The 22,438-nt window shown below is 41.8% G+C and overlaps 1 protein-coding gene across 7 annotated transcripts in view; it reads right to left on the bottom strand.

Moving 5' to 3' along the window:
* The window catches only part of LOC5520271 (polycystic kidney disease protein 1-like 2), a 39,932-nt gene that overhangs the window by 3,795 nt on the left and 13,699 nt on the right, over positions 1-22,438 (bottom strand). For 6 of the 7 annotated variants that reach the window (XM_048719649.1, XM_048719647.1, XM_048719646.1 and 3 more), the window contains 17 exons: positions 19,932-20,282; positions 19,567-19,673; positions 19,346-19,398; positions 18,899-19,038; positions 11,963-12,719; positions 11,205-11,595; positions 10,790-10,996; positions 10,261-10,443; positions 9,787-9,915; positions 7,855-8,055; positions 6,762-7,010; positions 6,261-6,524; positions 5,711-5,897; positions 4,737-4,969; positions 3,886-4,122; positions 1,185-3,614; positions 726-894 (listed from right to left, as the gene is read on the bottom strand). In XM_048719649.1, the coding sequence (XP_048575606.1) occupies positions 726-894; positions 1,185-3,614; positions 3,886-4,122; positions 4,737-4,969; positions 5,711-5,897; positions 6,261-6,524; positions 6,762-7,010; positions 7,855-8,055; positions 9,787-9,915; positions 10,261-10,443; positions 10,790-10,996; positions 11,205-11,595; positions 11,963-12,719; positions 18,899-19,038; positions 19,346-19,398; positions 19,567-19,673; positions 19,932-20,274 (6,280 nt within the window). In that variant the 5' untranslated portion in view covers positions 20,275-20,282. Of the gene's footprint in view, positions 1-725; positions 895-1,184; positions 3,615-3,885; positions 4,123-4,736; positions 4,970-5,710; positions 5,898-6,260; positions 6,525-6,761; positions 7,011-7,854; positions 8,056-9,786; positions 9,916-10,260; positions 10,444-10,789; positions 10,997-11,204; positions 11,596-11,962; positions 12,720-18,898; positions 19,039-19,345; positions 19,399-19,566; positions 19,674-19,931; positions 20,283-22,438 lie in introns of those variants that run through there. The other variant, XM_048719652.1, reaches the window with a different exon arrangement.

The following is a 22,438-nucleotide window of genomic DNA, read 5'->3' as shown; positions in this document are numbered from 1 at the left end:
GGCCTCTTGGCTGGCTTACACGAGTCTAGGGACGAAATAAATACATAAGGCACATTATACATTATAACGCCACCCTTGGGCCTCTTGGCTGGCTTACACGAGTCTAGGGACGAAATAAATACATAAGGCACATTATACATTATAACGCCACCTTGGGCCTCTTGGCTGGCTTACACGAGTCTAGGGACGAAATAAATACATAAGGCACATTATACATTCTAACGCCACCTTGGGCCTCTTGGCTGGCTTACACGAGTCTAGGGACGGAATAAATACATAAGGCACATTATACATTCTAACGCCACCCTTGGCCCTCTTGGCTGGCTCACACGAGTCTAGGGACGAAATAAATACATAAGGCACATTATACATTCTAACGCCACCCTTGGGCCTCTTGGCTGGCTTACACGAGTCTAGGGACGAAATAAATACATAAGGTACATTATACATTCTAACGCCACCCTTGGCCCTCTTGGCTGGCCTAAAGAAGTCTTGGCTATCCTACACGAGTATGGGGGAAAATTTAGTTCTTTAAGACACATTAAACATTATAACATTAAAATGTCAATAATGCGCCAGTAAAATGCTAAGGCTTCTAGTTATATTGTTTTCGTTCAAAAAAAAGGTTAATGTAAGGCATTAAAATAAAATCAAGTATCCTTAAACACTGTACTTGAACGTGCCATGTGACCGTGACGTGCCCCTGGCGTGACCGCGACACAAACCTGATTGGACCCTGAGCTGTCTGAGTCGCGGCATCCCTATCAGAATGGATGCTTTGTTCCCGATATACTCTTCCTGTCTCTCTTTCTTCCCATTATACCACGAGCCCGCATACAGGCCGCTGACAAATTGACTTTTCATCCACGACCAGTACTTGGCATCGGTGTCTATCTAAAGAAGGAAATTGCATCTTGCAATTCTTTACCGAAATAGTTACTTATATCAAATAAACATTGTCAGCACACACTCTCCTGTCATTAATGTAAACTGCTTATATGAGAGTTGTCGAATACACTAAAAAAATAATGCATGAATTAGTCTTAACAAGTCCACTGGAGCATGTGAACAAGGTTATAAAATATAAAAAAAAACAATTCCATGCATACATTAGTCAGAATGGACTTCGACCCTCGCTTATTTCCCTTTCTTTACTTTCCCTTAACACCTCTATAAGAACTTACCTTATAAAAATCGCTGTAATCATTCACCACATTTGTTTTCATTTGGAAACCATGAGAGCTTCTGTTCCCGTAGCAGACGATGGTCAGCAGTGTGAGAAACAGAAGATACAAGGAAACCTCGCGAGCAAACGCGAACATCTTTGACTCCTTGACCTTGTACTTCTTGACCTTCTTCAAATGTTCCTCATTCGGGACAGAAAAGGATAATTGATTGGCACTTTCCCTGGACTGTCCAGGTATTGTTTCTTGAACATGTATAAGTTCCTTTGGTCCAGACACCAGGTCCTTAGTTGCACGTTTTCGGAAGAAGCAAGAGAGAAATATGGCGAGAATGCAGATTTTGAGTGGTTGAATAACGAATAGATCCTGAGTGAATGAGACTAGCATAGATGTGAGCCATTGTTCAGCGATTGTCTTTTGCCAGACCAGACTGTACATGAAGGTGAAGGCGGCGGATACACTAACAACTACGAAGCACAAAAACCACGCGAGGTAGACGCAGAAGTGAGGTAAGCTGAACTGGTCCTCACTCACGCCTTCCTTCGAAAACAATGACATGACTTTTTCGCAACAGGATTTGTTTTCCTTGTCTACATCACTTTCTAGGATACTGCTGCTTTGTATCTTTTCTAAGTTAGTAACGTCTTGGTAACCATTGGAGACATTATTCTTTATCAGGCCTTTTGCTGGGATTTCGCTATGATCATTGCTGGTTTTCTTGACGGATGTAACCCCTGATGGCTCGTAACTCGCAAATTCTTGATTGTTGCCAATTATCAGTTGCTCATGTCCTACCTGGTCTGTTTTTGCGAAATCAGGTAATCGATCAACGTTCGTTAAAGCGGTACCAGAACTTTCTATAGAATGACCCCTGCTCGTTCGAATTAATTTTACTAAGTCGGACTCAGTCTCGTTGACTTTCGCTAATAGGGCCTCCTGGCTTCCCAGATCAACGAAAGAATCATTACGCTTGATATTGGACAAAACTGAATTTTCAAGCCCTTCGAAGTGCACATTCTCACTCGAAATACTTAAAGGGTGCTCTGTAAGATTCTTCAGTTCGTTTGTTTTGTTTACTACTGTAACAGTGCCACATTCTGCTCTCGAAAAAGCATCATTGCCAAGAGGGCAACCACCGCTAGAACTTGAAGATCGCACTCGTATCACATGCGCAGGGGCGCCAACAGACTTGGAATCAGGCAAAAGATGAAGCGCAGGGCTGCTATGAGCTCTCCCGACAAAGTGTGTGCTGGTATTTTCGCTGTCGGCTTTTTGCATATTTAGCAACGTACAATCGGCATAAGCGCAGGTATTCTTGACATTTACAATGTGATGTAGCGCAGAAGACTTCGGCATACTTCTCAGCTCGACGTCACCTGTCTGATCCGCCTGGTGTTTTGCGACGTCACCTATCTGATCCGTCTGGTGTTTTACGACGTCACCTATCTGAACCGTCTGGTGTTTTGCGACGTCACCTATCTGATCCGTCTGCTGTTCTGCGACGTCACCTATCTGATCCGTCTGGTGTTTTGCGACGTCGTATCCACCACGAGAACCAAAACAACACAGGCATCCCACTCCTCGATTCTTATCTTCATTTGGGTCGATGAAATCGGACCCATTCCCTTTCGTCCCACAACAACACAGGTAGCCCGGTCTAACCGAATCGTCGCTTTTAACAGTGCTGCGCGTTTGTCTGCTGTTTTGGAAGAGTGCGACAATGCCGAGTCCAACTGGGACCACTATAAAACTCGACTGGATCCCCACCATAAGCTGCCTCCAGCTGAATTTCAGAGGACCGACATTGATGGTAGGGTCAGCGGTTGGGTTCAGTTTATAAAACATGGCGTCAACGACCATCGCTGAGAACAAGATACACAGGCAACAAGTGGCTCTCTGGAGGCGGGTGAAGTTACTATAAGGCGGCTTGGTGACGACAGAAAGCCACAAATGATCCTCGGTGAACTTTTTACTTGTTCTGTGATTAAACGAGTACTTAAAGGTCTCCATTTCAGCTTGAAGAGTTGGGAACAGAGTCTTTTGTATTTTTCCGTCGGCTTTTTCCAAAGCTAACCAGTCTTTGTGTACGAAGTGCCAGGACTTGTTATCCTCTAAGCTTGTGATGACTATCTGGTTCAGGAACCAGCTCGGGTCGGAACCAGCGTTATCATGACCCACATTCAGCTGCTGCACAGAGCCAAGACTCGCGGGCAGAGATATCATGAACTGGTCAGCATTTCCGGTCGCTAACGTAACGCGCGGTGACTGCATGTCACGGTGAAGGATGATGGGTTGGCTTACAGCCTCGCTTCCGTGGATCTCTATGGCAACGTGGGCTGTAGTGCCAGAACCACGCCATACGCCAGTGACTACGGTCAATTGGTACATATGACCAGCGGTTGATCGATCGATAAAAATCAAGGGTCCATACTAAAGAAAGAAAACCAAACATACTTAATGCCACAGGGGAAGGATGGGGGGAATCTGCGAAAGAAAAACATTAATACTTAGCGCTACAGGGGAAGGATAGGAGAAATCTGCGAAAGAAAAACATTAGTACTTAGCGCTACTGGGGAAGGATCGCAAATATCTTTGTCGGTGTTGTTGTTGTTGTTGTCAGTGCTGTTGTTATCGGCGTTGTTGGTGCTGTGGTCAGTGTTGTCGTAGTCGTTTTCATCATTGTCATTCTTGTCATTCTTACCTTCCGTTGATCCTTCCTATCTGCGCGTCTCGCAAATACCGCTGTCACCAAGTACAGCAGGAGCAGGACTATGATAGTGACAAGTACGGCGACGTTCCCGCTCTCATCCAGTCGCGTCAGCTCCAGCAACACCACGTCAAAATCGATAGGGTTTGGCGCCACGAACAAACCTCCTCCGAATGGCGTTAGGTGAATACACAGACACTGGAGCGCTTGCGTGGACGAGTTGGGTCCAACCTGGGGTTACAGAATGGGAAGAGCCAATAAAGTGGAGTGCAGTCTCTGTAATTGCTTGTTTAATTTGTTAGCAGCAAGGGGTGCACTGATTTCAAGGGGCGCTCGCCACTTATCTATACTATTTTTTGTTATCTATACTATTTTATTTATTTTTGTTTGATGGGTAGGGCGATATAACGTCATCAACCTACACTAGGTTTTGGGTTTTAATTGCTCCAAAATCGGAAAAACAGCAAAACCACCAAAATTGTTGGAGATAAATGTACCTTCGATGCAGCGAGACAAAGGACGATAACAAATGAAAAGGTATGTACCCTGTGGTAAAGTCCCTTTTACTCACAGGGCACCCTGTGGTAAGTCCCTATTATTCACTGTTCACCCTGTGTTAAAGACCCTATTACTCACCGGGTACCCTGTGGTTGGCTTATTACTGTGGTGGACTTATTACCCACCGTGCACCCTGTGGTAAAGACTTATTACTCACCATGCACCCTTTGGTAAAGACTTATTACTAACCGGGCACCCTTTGGTAAAGACTAATTATTCACCGGGAACCCTGTGGCAAATACCCTATTACTTACCGTGAACCCTGTGGTAAAGACCCTATTACTCACCGTGCACCCTGTGGTTGACCATTTCTTGTTACTCCAAAACATGCAGGCTAACTGCTGCGTGCTCAGCGTGTAATTCACATCAGTCACGTGGTCATACGCTGGCATAACCGTTCGGTTGCCAAGCTGCGGGGGGTCCTTAGGCTCAATGCAGGAGCGCTTTTGTCGACCGTTACCAAAACACGAGCGCCTGGTGCGAGAAGTCTTCACGTACTGTAACCCGATGAAGTATGAACCTATATAAAGAAAGTTTAGAGAGTTAAATAAGGCCATCATCATGACAATATGACGATGGTGATAATGGTGGTTATAGTGTGATGGTGGTGGCGGTGATGGAAGGGATAGTCTGATGGTGGTGGCGATAATGGTTATGGTAGCCTGCTTGAAATTGGGGTCATTTCGCCGACAAGTACGAGTGACAAAACAGCGACAAAGGACATGTGGATTGTCCCTTATCCTCATTGTCGTTTTGTCGCTTGGACTAAGACCTAAGTCTCTCTCACGTCAAAGATGTCTGATCTTGCCTGGCTAGAAAAGCACTGTCCTGAGCAGGCATACATGCCATGATTATGGTAATGATGGTGACAACAATGTGAGCAGTAGTGATGGTGGTGTTTATGTGAGCAGTAGTGATGGTGGTGTTAATGTGAGCAGTAGTGATGGTGGTGTTAATGTGAGCAGTAGTGATGGTGGTGTTGATGTGAGCAGTAGTGATGGTGGTGTTAATGTGAGCAGTAGTGATGGTGGTGTTTGTGTGAGCAGTAGTTATGGTGGTGTTAATGTGAGCAGTAGGGATGGTGGTGTTAATGTGAGCAGTAGTGATGGTGGTGTTAATGTGAGCAGTAGTGATGGTGGTGTTAATGTGAGCAGTAGTGATGGTGGTGTTAATGTGAGCAGTAGTGATGGTGGTGTTAATGTGAGCAGTAGTGATGGTGGTGATAGCTATAATTGTTGTAGTGATGTTTTGATAAACTCACCTCTTCGGTTGAGCACAGCCGATGAAATAAAAATTTCCCCGAGCTCCCTTTTGCAGACCCTTTGAGCCCCACTTGCAGAGCAAGAAGGAAGGTCAGCGGCCAGCTCTTGGAAAACGCTTTGGGAAAGTGTAGGCCGGGATTTGTAGCCAATCAGAAGGCGAATAGATATGTCACGTGCTGGGCTAATCTGATACAATCAATAAAGAATTAAAGAACTAAAGAAACTATCAATAACAAAGCTAGAAACATCGTTAATAACAGCTTAATAACAACACAAACACACAAAAACAGAAGCAGCAGCAAGAACAATAATAACAACGCTAGGAATGACAACAATATCAATATTATTCGAAAGAGCAACAAAAATAACAGCATACAGTGAAGGCCAAGAATACATAAATTAGCAACACAATGCAACACCAAGAAAAGCACCTCCAAAATCAATAGTAGCAGCAACATTAACAGCAACAAAATAAACAGCAGTAATATCTTGAACAGGAAAGCTACAACAATATTCTGAATATTTCAAGATATTTCAAAATGGCCCTACCTCTAATAAAAGAGCTGCTCCTTCGCTTTCTATGTTAACTTTGTGGTATGCAATTTGATCCGGCTTAAGAAACGAGCTGAGAGGGGCGGTGCTTACGTTCCTTGTACTGTTCTCCTTCGGTATCACGAGTTCTATGGGCTCGCTTAGACCGCTGACCACTATCTCGTTGCCGCGCTCGTCTCTCAAGTCGAAGCTGGTCACGTGACTATCAATCAGCCTCGATGTCGTGTCCCAAGTGAAAGGGTTGTACTCGGAGAGAGTCATCTGCAATGCAAAATGATAATGATTAATTTGCCAAAGCTTATCACCGTAGTAAAATACACCAAGAACGCAAACACAACGTGGTCCCGTTAAAAGCCCGCCCCCAAAAGGGGGATTTTAACCCCCTAAACCCTCCCCCTAGATCCGCCACTGCCTTTTATTGAGACTTATGAAAAGAATTCCAATATTGATGTTTCAAATTTCACTGTGTGTTCGTTGTACTTTATAGTGATTGCATACCTGACTATCGACGTATTTCCGGCCCTGTACCAACTCCCTTAACCGCGAGTCATCTGGTAGCTCCACGGACGAGGATTTTAAGCCTGTTATCTTTGTCTTGAGGAGGTCACTTGGTGTCTGTCTGCCGAGGACTAGGGAGAGGGACGCTGTCCGCACCACACTTGCAGGCTCACCTACCACCTTCCTGGATAAGAGGGTGTTGCCAACTGAGTCCACCAGGAACACGGATTGCTTGGACGCATCGATACTCTAGGCAAATCAATCAAAGGAGTGCAGGATTTGACAATGAGTCAGCAGTTTTTGGTAGTGAGAGTACTAGAGGCATCTAGAAAAATCAATCGTAAGTAGTATATAGGGTTTGACAATGAGTCAGCAGTTTTTGGTAGTGAGAGTACTGGAGGCATCTAGGAAAATCAATCGTAAGTAGTATATAGGGTTTGACAATGAGTCAATTTTTGGTAGTGAGAGTACTGGAGGCATCTAGGAAAATCAATCGTAAGTAGTATATAGGGTTTGACAATGAGTCAGTTTTTGGTAGTGAGAGTACTGGAGGCATCTAGGAAAATCAATCGTAAGTAGTATATAGGGTTTGAGTACTGGAGGCATCAGTTTTTTTTTTCGGATGAACTGTGTGAAATAGTGAGAGTATGCAGGCATCGATACTCTTAGAATAGTCAAGTTATAAAAGGAAATAGAGGGCTAATGTGAACCGATTCTGTGAGTTCATTGTGTAAAGAGGGAGTGCAACGAAGAGAAGCGCGAAAAAAGGATACTTTAAGGGGAATACAATCTTGTGTTGGAAATGTGTCAAGTAAGGAAATCGCGTGGGACAGCAACACTTCAATTGCTTGAAAATGTTCAGTGAAGGGAATTAAGCTACGAAGTAGTAAATAAAAGAGGGACCGTATTCTTCCCTTTAAAAGCAAAACAATATAGCTAGGATATAGCAACATAAAAAAGTGTTGTACTAGATGTACTTATTCTTTAGTTTTTTTTTTTAACCTCGTTGATTATTAGCGCTAAAAATGTGCTCGCGTTTGTCTAAGCAACCTGCTGCTCGAGTACCTTCAGCTTATGCATTACGTGCCGTTACCTGTTGCTGATTCTGGCTGAGCTCCGCACTCTCTCCAGATAACAGCTGTGCTTTCTGTGACGCCGAGTTCAGCAAATTTCCAAGACTAAGTACAAGGTTTTCTGCACCAGCCTCCACGAGGCCGTCATCCAGCACGTCCGTGTTCTTAGACTTTGACTGCAGTAAACCAGTTAACGACACCAGTGCCTTTAGGCTATCATTCTAAGAAAAGAGAAGGATTAATCATCATTTTATATGAACCTCTTTTTAATTGCTCTTTCAGGTTACCTGCTCTTTCAAGCTCAATGATTATAAATCCAATGTGAAATATACCTGGCGAATCTTAAATGAAGTAATTAATAATCGCAAAAGTAAAACAAATTCGTTGCCTTCCACTTTCAAGGTAGCTGATTCTGAAATTAGTGACCCAATTAAAATTGCAAATGGTTTTTGTGACTATTTTACCAGCCTGGACCCTACTCTTTCAGCTAAAATCCCTTCTTCGACTAAGCCATTTGCTAGTTTCTTACAAAATGAGGTAGTGAATTCTGTATTTTTTTAGGGCACTGATGACCAAGAAATTATTAAAATTTGTGAAAGCCTGCGTCCAGGCACTGCTGCTGGATATGACAATATCCATATGGACGTCGTAAAAAATATTATTGACTTAATTTCGAAGCCAATAGCTAATATTATCAATTTGGCGTTGTCCCTAAAGAGCTAAAAATAGCTCGGGTTATACCTCTTTTTAAATCTGGTTATCAGACTCTCTATGTTAACTATAGGCCTGTGTCGGTCTTGCCAATTTTCTCAAAATTTCTAGAGAAAATTATGTATTATCGTATTATCAGCTAAGAAATTATCTATTAATATAAAAAAGTTGAATTATATGATATATAGACCACGGCAAAAAAGGCAAACACTTGAAGTTGATGTATGTATTAGCTATCACTATCTTTCGCAGGTTGAAGAAACAGTTTTTCTAGGTGTCGTTTTAGACGAACATTTGACGTGGATGTTACTAGGAAAGTCTCCAAAGCAGTGGGCATCATGTACAAAGCAAGTTTTTGCCTTCCTAAGGGTTCTCTTATGACTCTCTACTATTCTCTAATATATCCGTGCTTACAATATTGTATCTGTGTTTGGGGTTCAACATACCCTTCAAATCTCAATCGTCTTTTTTGCGCCAGAAAAGAGCTGTACGCATTATTTCAAATAAGCCATATGATGCTCATACTGAGCCAATATTTAAAGATCTAAACATTTTGAAATTTCACTGCATTTATTTATTTCATATTGGTAAGCTAATGTTTAAATTTAAGACTAAAATATTTCCTCGATACTTTTGCAATATATTTTTTCTCAATTCTCAAATTCATAATTACAATACAAGACGTGCTAAGCTATTTCATTCCTAAATGCAGAACAAACCTACGCAAATTTGCACTTAGATATCAAGGGCCTGCATTTTATTATTCCCTAGACACTGATACTCAGTCTGCAACTACTTTAGCTTCTTTTTTGACTAGCCTTGAAACTGTTCTTCTTAACTAGTATATTTAATTGTTTCCCTTTTTTTACTTTTTGTATGTGTGTATGTGTTTTTTTTTTATATAAAACCATAGTTCAGGTATATTAGTATGTAATCTCGTTATTTATATTTAGCCATGACTTAATAATATTTTTTTTATAAATGGGGAGGACTGTCTCGTATAAGCCTTGTGTTTTTATGGTCCTCCTCGCCATGTATTCGTCTAATTAATTATTTATTTATTGTACTTATTTCAAATATGAACTTGAACATTAGTATCACTTGTGGGTTACCTGTGCATTTAAGAATGCCTCATGTGGGTTAATAGTGCTTTCGTGAATATCATTTTTGGGTTACCTGTGCTTTCATTGAGACCTCTTGCGTGTTAACTGCATCTTTTATGAATGCCCCTTGCGGTTTACCTGAGCTTTCATGGAGACCTCTTGCGGGTTCGCTGTGGCGCGGCCGATGACTGACGTCACTTGACTCAGTGCCTGTAGTGTCTGAACCTGAACCTGTGACGTCATCTGTTCCACGAGATTATCCACGATCTGTTGAAAGGCGAATATGGATGATATAAAATGCAATGCATAGGTCCAGCGACCTGACTGTGGATGATTCTAAAGATTACGATTATCATGAAATGATGAAGATCCTTACTTCTAGGCTGCAATTTCCAATAAACAAACAAAGGGGATAGAACACAAGTTATATGTATCTGAAGAAGTCATATGAATTTTTTCATGATGCTGACAATATAAAAAGTTTAGGGAAACGTCGCTTTGGATCACTTTGGATCTATTTTTTTTACTCGATTTACTAGATTTGTGGAAATGGCACCAGCCAAAAAATCAGCTCCAGTAGCTGACAGCCATCTAAGGTTCGTAGTGGGATACCTGTGTTCTCTCGGTGTTGTTGAGGGATTCCTGTGGTGCGTTGTCCATTGTGCCCAGTATAGCATTAGCGACCTCAGTAGCGCCTTGTACGTCGCCACTTTGCAGAAGACCGCTGAACGCATTGCTTGCCTTGTTGATGGTGTTCTTAGTCTCGGATGCGTCAGAAGCCAAGGGAGTCCTTACCTATTGTGATAAAAAGAGTGTTATTATATGATATAGAGTGTGATACTACGTGATAATACTAGGTGATATGAAATTGATAAAGCTGATATCGCCATTGCCACCGATGTGGATATGATATCTATCAACAAATCAACATACGTATTCTCGGACAAAGCTACAGTATTTGAAGGCAGCCTACCGCCGCTGTTTACACTGAACTGCTTGTGGGCGCGTGCAGACTAAGCACTACAAATTGGTTTCATATTGAGTTTGAAACCATAGAATTACCTACCTAGCTTTAAAGCCTAGTTACCACTGTTACCCTGGCAGCCATTATTTCCCTGACCACCTATGGTTCATAGCATACCTTGACCGTTTTCTGTACTTCCGTGGCAGCAGACAGGCTGTCCAGAATAAGGAACCGAATGACAATGACGAAATTCCGGTTGGCCACGCCAACTGGAAGTTTTGTTCTGATTTCATTGGTTCTCCCATAAGTTATGACGCTGGTAAGGCCAGGCTCGGTTACGTAGAAGAACTGGTACACCAACGGGTTGTCCAAGTCCGTCCAGCCCTTTACAAGAATGCGGTATGTTAGGAGAGGAACTCGGCCCTTGTATAGGCAAAGCAGGCCGACAAACACTCGTGGGATGCAGTGCTTTACTACTCAATTACTGGTAACAGCTGCTTAACAGTGCGACGTCCCCCCCCCATTTGACCCTTGGGATAGTTCTCCTCCCTCCCCTTCCTCTTCGAGATGGTTTCTTCCCGCCCCGCCTTACCTGGCACTTTAATGTAAATACAGTTTCCAGAACAAAACCCTGAGTTGGCGTCACTTCGCACGTACCCCCAGTCGGTGGGGAATTGGTCTCTAGATCGTAGCTAGAAACACCAGGGACCAACCCTGGGGCTGATATTGTCACAGTCAATCGGTATTTTGTTCCAGAACTGAGCACATTTTTCTTGACATAGATATCAGGGGAGGAGAGGGAGGTGAAGATTTTGCTCTGCAAGTCGGGCACGGTGGTCCAGGAACTAGAGCCTACATCCCAGGACTGCAGGCTCCAGCTGTAGGTCAGCGGCTTAGCGCATGTCTGTTCGGGAGATGTGCAATTCGTTGATAGCTTTAGGCGAGAGGAGAGACTGGTGCGAGCACCGCAATTGATAATGCACCTGTAACATCGACAAATATTTCGTCAAGGTGTGTTCCTGTGTGGTCTGTGGTGGTTTGGGATTTAGGAATTAAAGACGAACAAGCTTGGCACGCCTCATGTGCCATGTGATGACTGCCATGTTTATAATAAAGGCATTACATACACGGTCACCCTTTGTACTTGGCATGCCTTATGTGCCATGTGATGGCTGTGATATTTATAATAAAGGCATTACATACACGGTCACCCTGTGTACTTGGCACGCCTCATGTGCCATGTGAGGACTGTCATGTTTATAATAAAAGCATTCCGTACACCATTGGTTTAAATAGCAAGGATTTGATCGGTGAATTTGCAGTGGAATCGTATGTTATCAATGTTCTTACCTGATGTCGACACTTGGCGGTTCACCTTGGACGATCTGCAAGGTCTGCTGGTACGCACTCTCCCTTGTAGGGTCGCTACCCGCACTTTTCACCACAACAAGCTTCACGACATACGACGTACCTACAGTCATCTTCCCGGTATCCATGGCAACCGAGAGATCAGTGCTAGCCAACCTCCCGATCCCCGTATCGAAACATCCGCCGGCACCCTTCACGCCATTAGGGTCGATGACCGCGACAGCTGGGGCATCGGCGATAGGGAAACTTTCCCCTTTCACTTTACACAACCAATAAAATGTCATTCCAGTGTAGTTTCCAGGCCCTACATCGGGATCTATAGAAGGCGAGGCGTCTAAGGTGATTAGTTGGTTAAAGCCACGTGTCACTAAGGAACCGCCCTTGATTTGCGCAACTAAGCTAGACGGGATAACCGTAAGCAGTTTGATATCTGTCCCGTAAATCTTCTGGTTTGATTCCATGATTACGCGAAATTGCACCAAGTAATTGCCGTATTCTAGAACGCGCGGGTTGATAGTCCATTGTGCAGTGCCAACAACGACTAGCTCGGCGTTCTCACTCAACTTCAAGCCATCTAGCACACGCCAAACTTTCCACTCAAAGATTGTGGACGACTGACTACAGTTGAGCGTGGTATAAGTTTGGATGGTAAAGGTTGATGACCGATTAATGGTCATCACGGGACTACGGATGGACGGTATGTTGGTGATGTTAACCAAGGGAACTTGGCAAAGGCTATCTGAAACGTAGAGGATGGTAATTAAAGTTTTTTTCCGACCTTATGGCGACAGGGACAGAGCAAAAAAATGGTATGAAATTTTCCAATTCTCAATATATAAGCTCAAGATTCTGCATACAAGGAGTTCCTTGTATGCAGAATATATCACGCAGTTGAGCGTGGTATAAGTTTGAATGGTAAAGGTTGATGACCGAGTAATGGTCATCACGGGACTACGGATGGACGGTATGTTGGTGATGTTAACCAAGGGAACTTGGCAAAGGCTATCTGAAAAGTAGAGGATGGTAATTAAAGTTTTTTTTCGACCTTATGGCGACAGGGACAGAGCAAAAAAATGGTATGAATTTTCCAATTCTCAATATATAAGCTCAAGATTCTGCATACAAGGAGTTCCTCTGACAAAAAGCTTAATTCCAAATTTTAAAGAAAACTAGAAGATGTGACATTTAGATATTAGCGAGCAAATTTGGCTTATTTTCTGATCAGAGCCCCGACTTCTCCCTAAAAACGAAGAGAATTCATATATTGAACATTTGAAAATTGCACTTCAAGCCTTATCTCGAAGACGAATCCATTAGAAAATAAAACACATTTTAATATGTTGGTTTACGTAATATAAGGAACGTCTATGCAGAAATTCAGGCTTATCGAAGTAAACCAGACCTTATTTTGGAAAAAAACTTGCCATTTTGTTGTTCTGTAGGCGACAGGTGTTAGGGTATCGGAAAAAAAACATTTTAGAAGAGTCGCTAACAGCTGCTTTTTGCAAAAGTACCAATTTCCATCGTCGCTGCTGCCAATGGTGCGCTTATACGCTACCCATGAACCACCGCTGGTTACGACACATGGATTCTTGAGTGCAATCTTCTTGATATACGTGTTTACCACTAAACATTGACACTCCCTTACCAGGTTGTACAAGATACATGTCAATGATTCTATTTTCTGATGATCCCTATTTATAACCCTACACGTTGACTCTCCCATACCAGGTTGTACAAGATGCATGTCTATGATTCAATGTGGGGAGATCCCTATATATAACCCTACACATTAACACTCCTTTACCAGGTTTGTACAAGATGCATGTCTATGATTCCACGTTCCGATGATCCCTATATATAACCCTACACGTTGACTCTCCCTTACCAGGTTGTACAAGATGCATGTCTATGATTCCATGTTCTGATGATCCCTATATATAACCCCACACGTTGACTCTCCCTTACCATATTTACAAGATGCATGTCTATGATTCCATTTTCTGGTGATCCCTATATATAACCCTACACGTTGACTCTACCTTACCAGGTTGTACAAGATGCATGTCTATGATTTCATGTTCTGGTGATCCCTATATATAACCCTATACGTTGACTCTCCCTTACCAGGTTGTACACGATGCATGTCTATGATTCCACGTTCCGATGATCCCTATATATAACCCTATACGTTTACTCTCCCTTACCAGGTTGTACAAGATACATGTCTATAATTCCATGTGGGGAGATCCCTATATATAACCCTACACATTAACACTCCTTTACCAGGTTGTACAAGATGCATGTCTATGATTCCACGTTCTGATGATCCCTATATATAACCCTATACGTTGACTCTCCCTTACCAGGTTGTACAAGATGCATATGTCTATGATTCCATTTTCTGATGATCCCTATATATAACCCTACACGTTGATTCTCCCTTACCAGGTTGTACAAGATGCATGTCTATGATTCCATGTTCTGATGATCCCTATATATAACCCCACACGTTGACTCTCCCTTACCATATTTACAAGATGCATGTCTATGATTCCATTTTCTGGTGATCCCTATATATAACCCTACACGTTGACTCTACCTTACCAGGTTGTACAAGATACATGTCTATGATTCCATGTGAGGAGATCCCTATATATAACCCCACACGTTGACTCTCCCTTACCAGGTTGTACAAGATGCATGTCTATGATTCCACGTTCTGATGATCCCTATATATAACCCTATACGTTGACTCTCCCTTACCAGGTTGTACAAGATGCATGTCTATGATTCCATTTTCTGATGATCCCTATTTATAACCCTACACGTTGACTCTCCCATACCAGGTTGTACAAGATGCATGTCAATGATTCTATTTTCTGATGATCCCTATTTATAACCCTACACGTTGACTCTCCCATACCAGGTTGTACAAGATGCATGTCTATGATTCCATGTGGGGAGATCCCTATATATAACCCTACACATTAACACTCCTTTACCAGGTTTGTACAAGATGCATGTCTATGATTCCACGTTCCGATGATCCCTATATATAACCCTATACGTTGACTCTCCCTTACCAGGTTGTACAAGATGCATGTCTATGATTCCATTTTCTGATGATCCCTATATATAACCCTACACGTTGACTCTCCCTTACCAGGTTGTACAAGATGCATGTCTATGATTCCATGTTCTGATGATCCCTATATATAACCCCACACGTTGACTCTCCCTTACCATATTTACAAGATGCATGTCTATGATTCCATTTTTTGGTGATCCCTATATATAACCCTACACGTTGACTCTACCTTACCAGGTTGTACAAGATGCATGTCTATGATTTCATGTTCTGGTGATCCCTATATATAACCCTATACGTTGACTCTCCCTTACCAGGTTGTACACGATGCATGTCTATGATTCCACGTTCCGATGATCCCTATATATAACCCTATACGTTGACTCTCCCTTACCAGGTTGTACAAGATACATGTCTATAATTCCATGTGGGGAGATCCCTATATATAACCCTACACATTAACACTCCTTTACCAGGTTGTACAAGATGCATGTCTATGATTCCACGTTCTGATGATCCCTATATATAACCCTATACGTTGACTCTCCCTTACCAGGTTGTACAAGATGCATGTCTATGATTCCATTTTCTGATGATCCCTATATATAACCCTACACGTTGACTCTCCCTTACCAGGTTGTACAAGATGCATGTCTATGATTCCATGTTCTGATGATCCCTATATATAACCCCACACGTTGACTCTCCCTTACCATATTTACAAGATGCATGTCTATGATTCCACGTTCTGATGATCCCTATATATAACCCTATACGTTGACTCTCCCTTACCAGGTTGTACAAGATGCATGTCTATGATTCCATTTTCTGATGATCCCTATATATAACCCTACACGTTGACTCTCCCTTACCAGGTTGTACAAGATGCATGTCTATGATTCCATGTTCTGATGATCCCTATATATAACCCCACACGTTGACTCTCCCTTACCATATTTACAAGATGCATGTCTATGATTCCATTTTCTGGTGATCCCTATATATAACCCTACACGTTGACTCTCCCTTACCAGGTTGTACAAGATGCATGTCTATGATTTCATGTTCTGGTGATCCCTATATATAACCCTACACGTTGACTCTCCCATACCAGGTTGTACAAGATACATGTCTATAATTCCATGTGGGGAGATCCCTATATATAACCCTACACATTAACACTCCTTTACCAGGTTTGTACAAGATGCATGTCTAAGATCCCAAGTGCTGGTGATCCCTATATATAACCCTATACGTTGACTCTCCCTTACCAGGTTGTACAAGATGCATGTCTATGATTCCATTTTCTGATGATCCCTATATATAACCCTATACGTTGACTCTCCCTTACCAGGTTGTACAAGATGCATGTCTATGATTTCATGTTCTGGTGATCCCTATATATAACCCTACACGTTGACTCTCCCATACCAGGTTGTACAAGATACATGTCTATAATTCCATGTGGGGAGATCCCTATATATAACCCTACACATTAACACTCCTTTACCAGGTTTGTACAAGATGCATGTCTAAGATCCCAAGTGCTGGTGATCCCTATATATAACCCTACACGTTGACTCTCCCTTACCAGGTTGTTCAAGATGCATGTCTATGATTCCATGTTCTGATGATCCCTATATATAACCCCACACGTTGACTCTCCCTTACCAGGTTATACAAGATGCATGTCTATGATTCCATTTTCTGATGATCCTTATATATAACCCTACACATTGACTCTCCCTTACCAGGTTGTACAAGATGCATGTCTATGATTCCATTTTCTGGTGATCCCTATATATAACCCTACACGTTGACTCTACCTTACCAGGTTGTAGAAGATGCATGTCTATGATTTCATGTTCTGGTGATCCCTATATATAACCCTATACGTTGACTCTCCCTTACCAGGTTGTGCACGATGCATGTCTATGATTCCATGTTCTGGTGATCCCTATATATAACCCTACACGTTGACTCTCCCATACCAGGTTGTACAAGATACATGTCTATAATTCCATGTGGGGAGATCCCTATATATAACCCTACACATTAACACTCCTTTACCAGGTTGTACAAGATGCATGTCTATGATTCCACGTTCTGATGATCCCTATATATAACCCTATACGTTGACTCTCCCTTACCAGGTTGTACAAGATGCATGTCTATGATTCCATTTTCTGATGATCCCTATATATAACCCTACACGTTGACTCTCCCTTACCAGGTTGTACAAGATGCATGTCTATGATTCCATGTTCTGATGATCCCTATATATAACCCCACACGTTGACTCTCCCTTACCATATTTACAAGATGCATGTCTATGATTCCATTTTCTGGTGATCCCTATATATAACCCTACACGTTGACTCTACCTTACCAGGTTGTACAAGATACATGTCTATGATTCCATGTGAGGAGATCCCTATATATAACCCCACACGTTGACTCTCCCTTACCAGGTTGTACAAGATGCATGTCTATGATTCCACGTTCTGATGATCCCTATATATAACCCTATACGTTGACTCTCCCTTACCAGGTTGTACAAGATGCATGTCTATGATTCCATTTTCTGATGATCCCTATATATAACTCTATACGTTGACTCTCCCTTACCAGGTTGTACAAGATGCATGTCTATGATTTCATGTTCTGGTGATCCCTATATATAACCCTACACGTTGACTCTCCCATACCAGGTTGTACAAGATACATGTCTATAATTCCATGTGGGGAGATCCCTATATATAACCCTACACATTAACACTCCTTTACCAGGTTTGTACAAGATGCATGTCTAAGATCCCAAGTGCTGGTGATCCCTATATATAACCCTACACGTTGACTCTCCCTTACCAGGTTGTACAAGATGCATGTCTATGATTCCATTTTCTGATGATCCCTATATATAACCCTACACGTTGACTCTCCCTTACCAGGTTGTTCAAGATGCATGTCTATGATTCCATGTTCTGATGATCCCTATATATAACCCCACACGTTGACTCTCCCTTACCAGGTTATACAAGATGCATGTCTATGATTCCATTATCTGGTGATCCCTATATATAACCCTACACGTTGACTCTACCTTACCAGGTTGTACAAGATACATGTCTATGATTCCATGTGAGGAGATCCCTATATATAACCCCACACGTTGACTCTCCCTTACCAGGTTGTACAAGATGCATGTATATGATTCCACGTTCTGATGATCCCTTTATATAACCCTATACGTTGACTCTCCCTTACCAGGTTGTACAAGATGCATGTCTATGATTCCATTTTCTGATGATCCCTATATATAACCCTATACGTTGACTCTCCCTTACCAGGTTGTACAAGATGCATGTCTATGATTTCATGTTCTGGTGATCCCTATATATAACCCTATACGTTGACTCTCCCTTACCAGGTTGAACAAGATGCATGTCTATGATTCCATGTTCTGATGATCCCTATATATAACCCCACACGTTGACTCTCCCTTACCAGGTTGTACAAGATGCATGTCTATGATTCCATGTTCTGGTGATCCCTAAATATAACCCTACACGTTGACTCTCTTTTACCAGGTTGTACAAGATGCATGTCTATAATTCCATTTTCTGGTGATCCCTATATATAACCCTACACGTTGACTCTCTTTTACCAGGTTGTACAAGATGCATGTCCATAATTCCATTTTCTGGTGATCCCTATATATAACCCTACACGTTGATTCTCCCTTACCAGGTTGTACAAGATGCATGTCTATGATTCCATGTTCTGGTGATCCCTATATATAACCCTACACATTAACACTCCCTTACCAGGTTGTACAAGATGCATGTCTATGATTCCAAGTGATGGTGATCCCTGCCTGTAAGTATCGAGGTCATTCGCAACGTCCTTCATTGTGGTTTTGCCCAACAAGACATCAAACGACGCGAGAGCGTCAATAGAACCTGGTCTGAAACAAAAGTAAATGATTCATCAGTATTTGACTAGGGTAACCCCCTTATTTTTCCTTTTTTTTTGCTGGCGGACAACTATGCATTAAGCAGCTCTTGTTGTACATACACATGTAGAAATAATGAGAAATAACAGGGGGGAATAACTGAATGTGCTCAGGAAAATAACTCAACGTAGGGTATCTTCACAACTTTGTGAAAACAGAGTGATTTCGTTATACAAGTTATTCCTTTGCATGTCTTTTTATAGTCATACCACTTGTGTTATACCGCAAAACTACTATTATCACACAAGAAGTTTCTTACCGGAAGCCTAGGACTACGACGTTTTGTACGACACCTGGCAAGGCAGCCTTTATCTGCAATAAACGTTGGGTTATTGGATCAGGCGCCTACTCGCGGCAGGAGCGCGGGATATTATTGGAGTTGAGGGTGGGGGGTTTGGGAGAGTCGTCAGTGTCAAGATTATGGGAGAGTGGGGGTCCTCATTGTCATTCCCATGCACCCTGGACATGCATCCATCTTACCTCGTTCGTAACATTTTCCTGCTCCTTTTGAAACATGTCGCTCATTTGAAACAAGAGCTCGATCCGGAACGTGCCTTTGTAGCGGATAACGAGGAACGCCTTCGCAGCTACAAGGTTACAAAGTAATATTTTCCGATATGTCATTAAGTACTATTATAACGCTGTAATGGGACCTATTTTTAAAAAGGAAGATAGCAAGATGATGATTGTTAACAGTTTCGCTACATGCCAGGACCGCATTGCATACAGCTTGGCGTTTTTTTATTAAGCTTTCCAATGAAGTCTCTGACACATTACGACACGCCACAAAATGGTACAGCAACCTGGTATGATTCTCAATCGAATGTATCTCGTTATTTACTTACTTATTCCAGGAGAGGCTGTGGTAGGAACAGCCGATGTTGGAGCCTCAGTAGAGTTGGTCACGTTGGAGGTAGGGGCAACCGTAGGTCCAAGAGTTGGTCCCTCTGTTGGAGCGAGTGTTGGGGCCTCAGTAGAGTTTGCTATATTCGAGGTAGGGGCAAGTGTCGGAGCTTCGGTGGAATTTGTTATGTTCGAGGTAGGGGCCAGTGTCGGAGCTTCGGTGGAATTCGTTACATTCGCGGTAGGAGCTACAGTTGGTGGATCCGTTTGGGCGTAACTCCCTCTAAAGGTAACCCAGGCTAGAACCAGAAGAACCAACGCTTCCCTCATCGACATTTCACTCATCGCATTATCTGAAATACAAGGGTTTACCCGGATATGTAATAATCAACGGGATATGTAACAACAACTGGATTTGTAACAACAATCAACCGGATATGTAACAAACGAGTCAACCGGATTTGTAACAAAAATCACCCGGATTTGTTAAAACCTTTAACAACCGGATTTGAAACAACAATCAACCGGATTTGTAACAACCTAAAGATTTCTTCAAATCGTTTGAATACAAACTCCATTTATAACACAGGTCAAACATCGTTGGGTCTACTCTAACGATGACGTCATCAAAATACCGTTTCGTGCATATCTATTATTAGCCCTATATCCTACAAAAAATTAACCCGCTCTATCTTCATATCTAGACTCTCATTGCTGCCTTCACGAAATCGTATTGCCTACCATGACCACGAGAAATATTATTTTTGTTTTGATGACGTCATCGATGACGTCACGCCACGTTACTTCGCCAGCGCAACACCCTTGCTAGTGTGGACACGTCAACCAAGTTTGACCTTCTAACAATTTATCTGGTAATAGATATGCACGAAACGGTATTTTGATGACGTCATCGTTAGAGTTTGTATTCAAACGATTTGACGAAATCCTCCTTTAGCTGTTACAAATCCTTGACACACATGACAACTATCAAGTTTGGTTGTTATGCGATGTTTCTTTCACGCGGCCGTAGGCCGCGCGCGGAGCCCAATGTATAGAGAAATGGTCTATAACTAGGCGACTTAGTTTTTGTGGTCAATGACGTCATTGTCACAAGCTGCCATCCATCCAGCCAGCCAGCCGCGATCTGCCTCGGCACAGGCCACCAGAGCGGGCAAAACAATATGGCGGAAGAGTATTTCTGCCCCTCTCAAAAACACACGAAAACTGACTGCAGAAAAGCCAAGAATTGTCGAAAAAGAAGTGCTTGAAAAAAATCATTCGTGGGAATGCTAACCACGGATATGAACTTGTCTAATTATGTGCAAACGGCTGTGTAAAAGCATGGTTGAAAGTTTTGAAGAGTCAAGTCTTGTGCTCGAGTCAAGGTCAGCTGAAATGTCAGAGTAAGCCACAAGATATAGAAAGAAAAAAAAAACAAGCTAATTTTATGGACACCTTCTCCGACAATTGCTCCTATGTATTTGTTTTTGCACTGGCAGACGTAGATAAGTTATTATTATTATTGTTATTATTGTATTAAAGTACTTAGCGGAACGATCTTTCGGAGTTGTTTTGTTTTCAAACTTTGAACACTTTTTTCATTGTTGAATTTAATTTACTTTAAGTATTTACCTCAGTGAATAAATATTCTAGGATGTATTTATGAAATTTGATCTCTAAATCTGCCATTCACCATCTATCATAGGAAAATTATAACTACTATTCATGAATGAATTAAATATAAGTTACCAGAGCTGTCAACTCTGTCACAAGATTTTGGACCTCATCATAAGCCTAATTTTTGTGAGAATGTTCATACATTTATTGGCTCTCTTGTTTTTTGTTTTTTTTTTCACATATTTGCTGTATTTCATCCGATTTCACAAGATTTCTGTCCGAGTTTGGTTGACAGCTATGATATACTAGAAATAAAACCAAAAGTGATTTTTAATTCATTTCAATGAATGGTTGGTCAAATTCTTACAAAGATGAGTAGAGCTTAAATGAATTACTTGGGTAAACTCCAGAAATGGAGAAATGGTTTCCTAAAACCTTAAAGAAATTGAGAGGTGGTCCCCTAAAACCCTAAGTATTAGTAATTTGTGAAAAACAACATATATTTGATAAACACTTGAAATTTAAATCTACTATTCTGGAATTCTGTTTTGGTTTTAAAAAAAAGGTGCACTTACATATTAGGACCTTGAGGATCTGTTATTACCTAAGAAATATGCCTTGTTTTTATGCCTAGTTTTTATACAATATTTTCAATAACCCTGGGTACCTCAATGTTTTCTTACAAACTTTAAATAAGTTTTTTTTTCTCATGTCACAATATAATGTGGTCCAAAAGTAAAATTCAGGTTTCATTGAAAGCCAAGACACCTTTTTGTAGAGGAGCAATTTGCTCAAAAGCGATGGTTTTTTCCCTCTGCAGCTTCTCCTATAAAAGCTCTTTCAACCTCTGGCTCATCAGATCATAGAGCTTTATGAGACAGCAAAGTTCACA

This window comes from Nematostella vectensis, chromosome 12, assembly GCF_932526225.1.
Source record: "Nematostella vectensis chromosome 12, jaNemVect1.1, whole genome shotgun sequence".
NCBI classification, from domain to species: domain Eukaryota; kingdom Metazoa; phylum Cnidaria; class Anthozoa; order Actiniaria; family Edwardsiidae; genus Nematostella; species Nematostella vectensis.
Note: the sequence above shows the minus strand (reverse complement) of the source record. Positions and strands in the feature narration are given on the sequence as shown.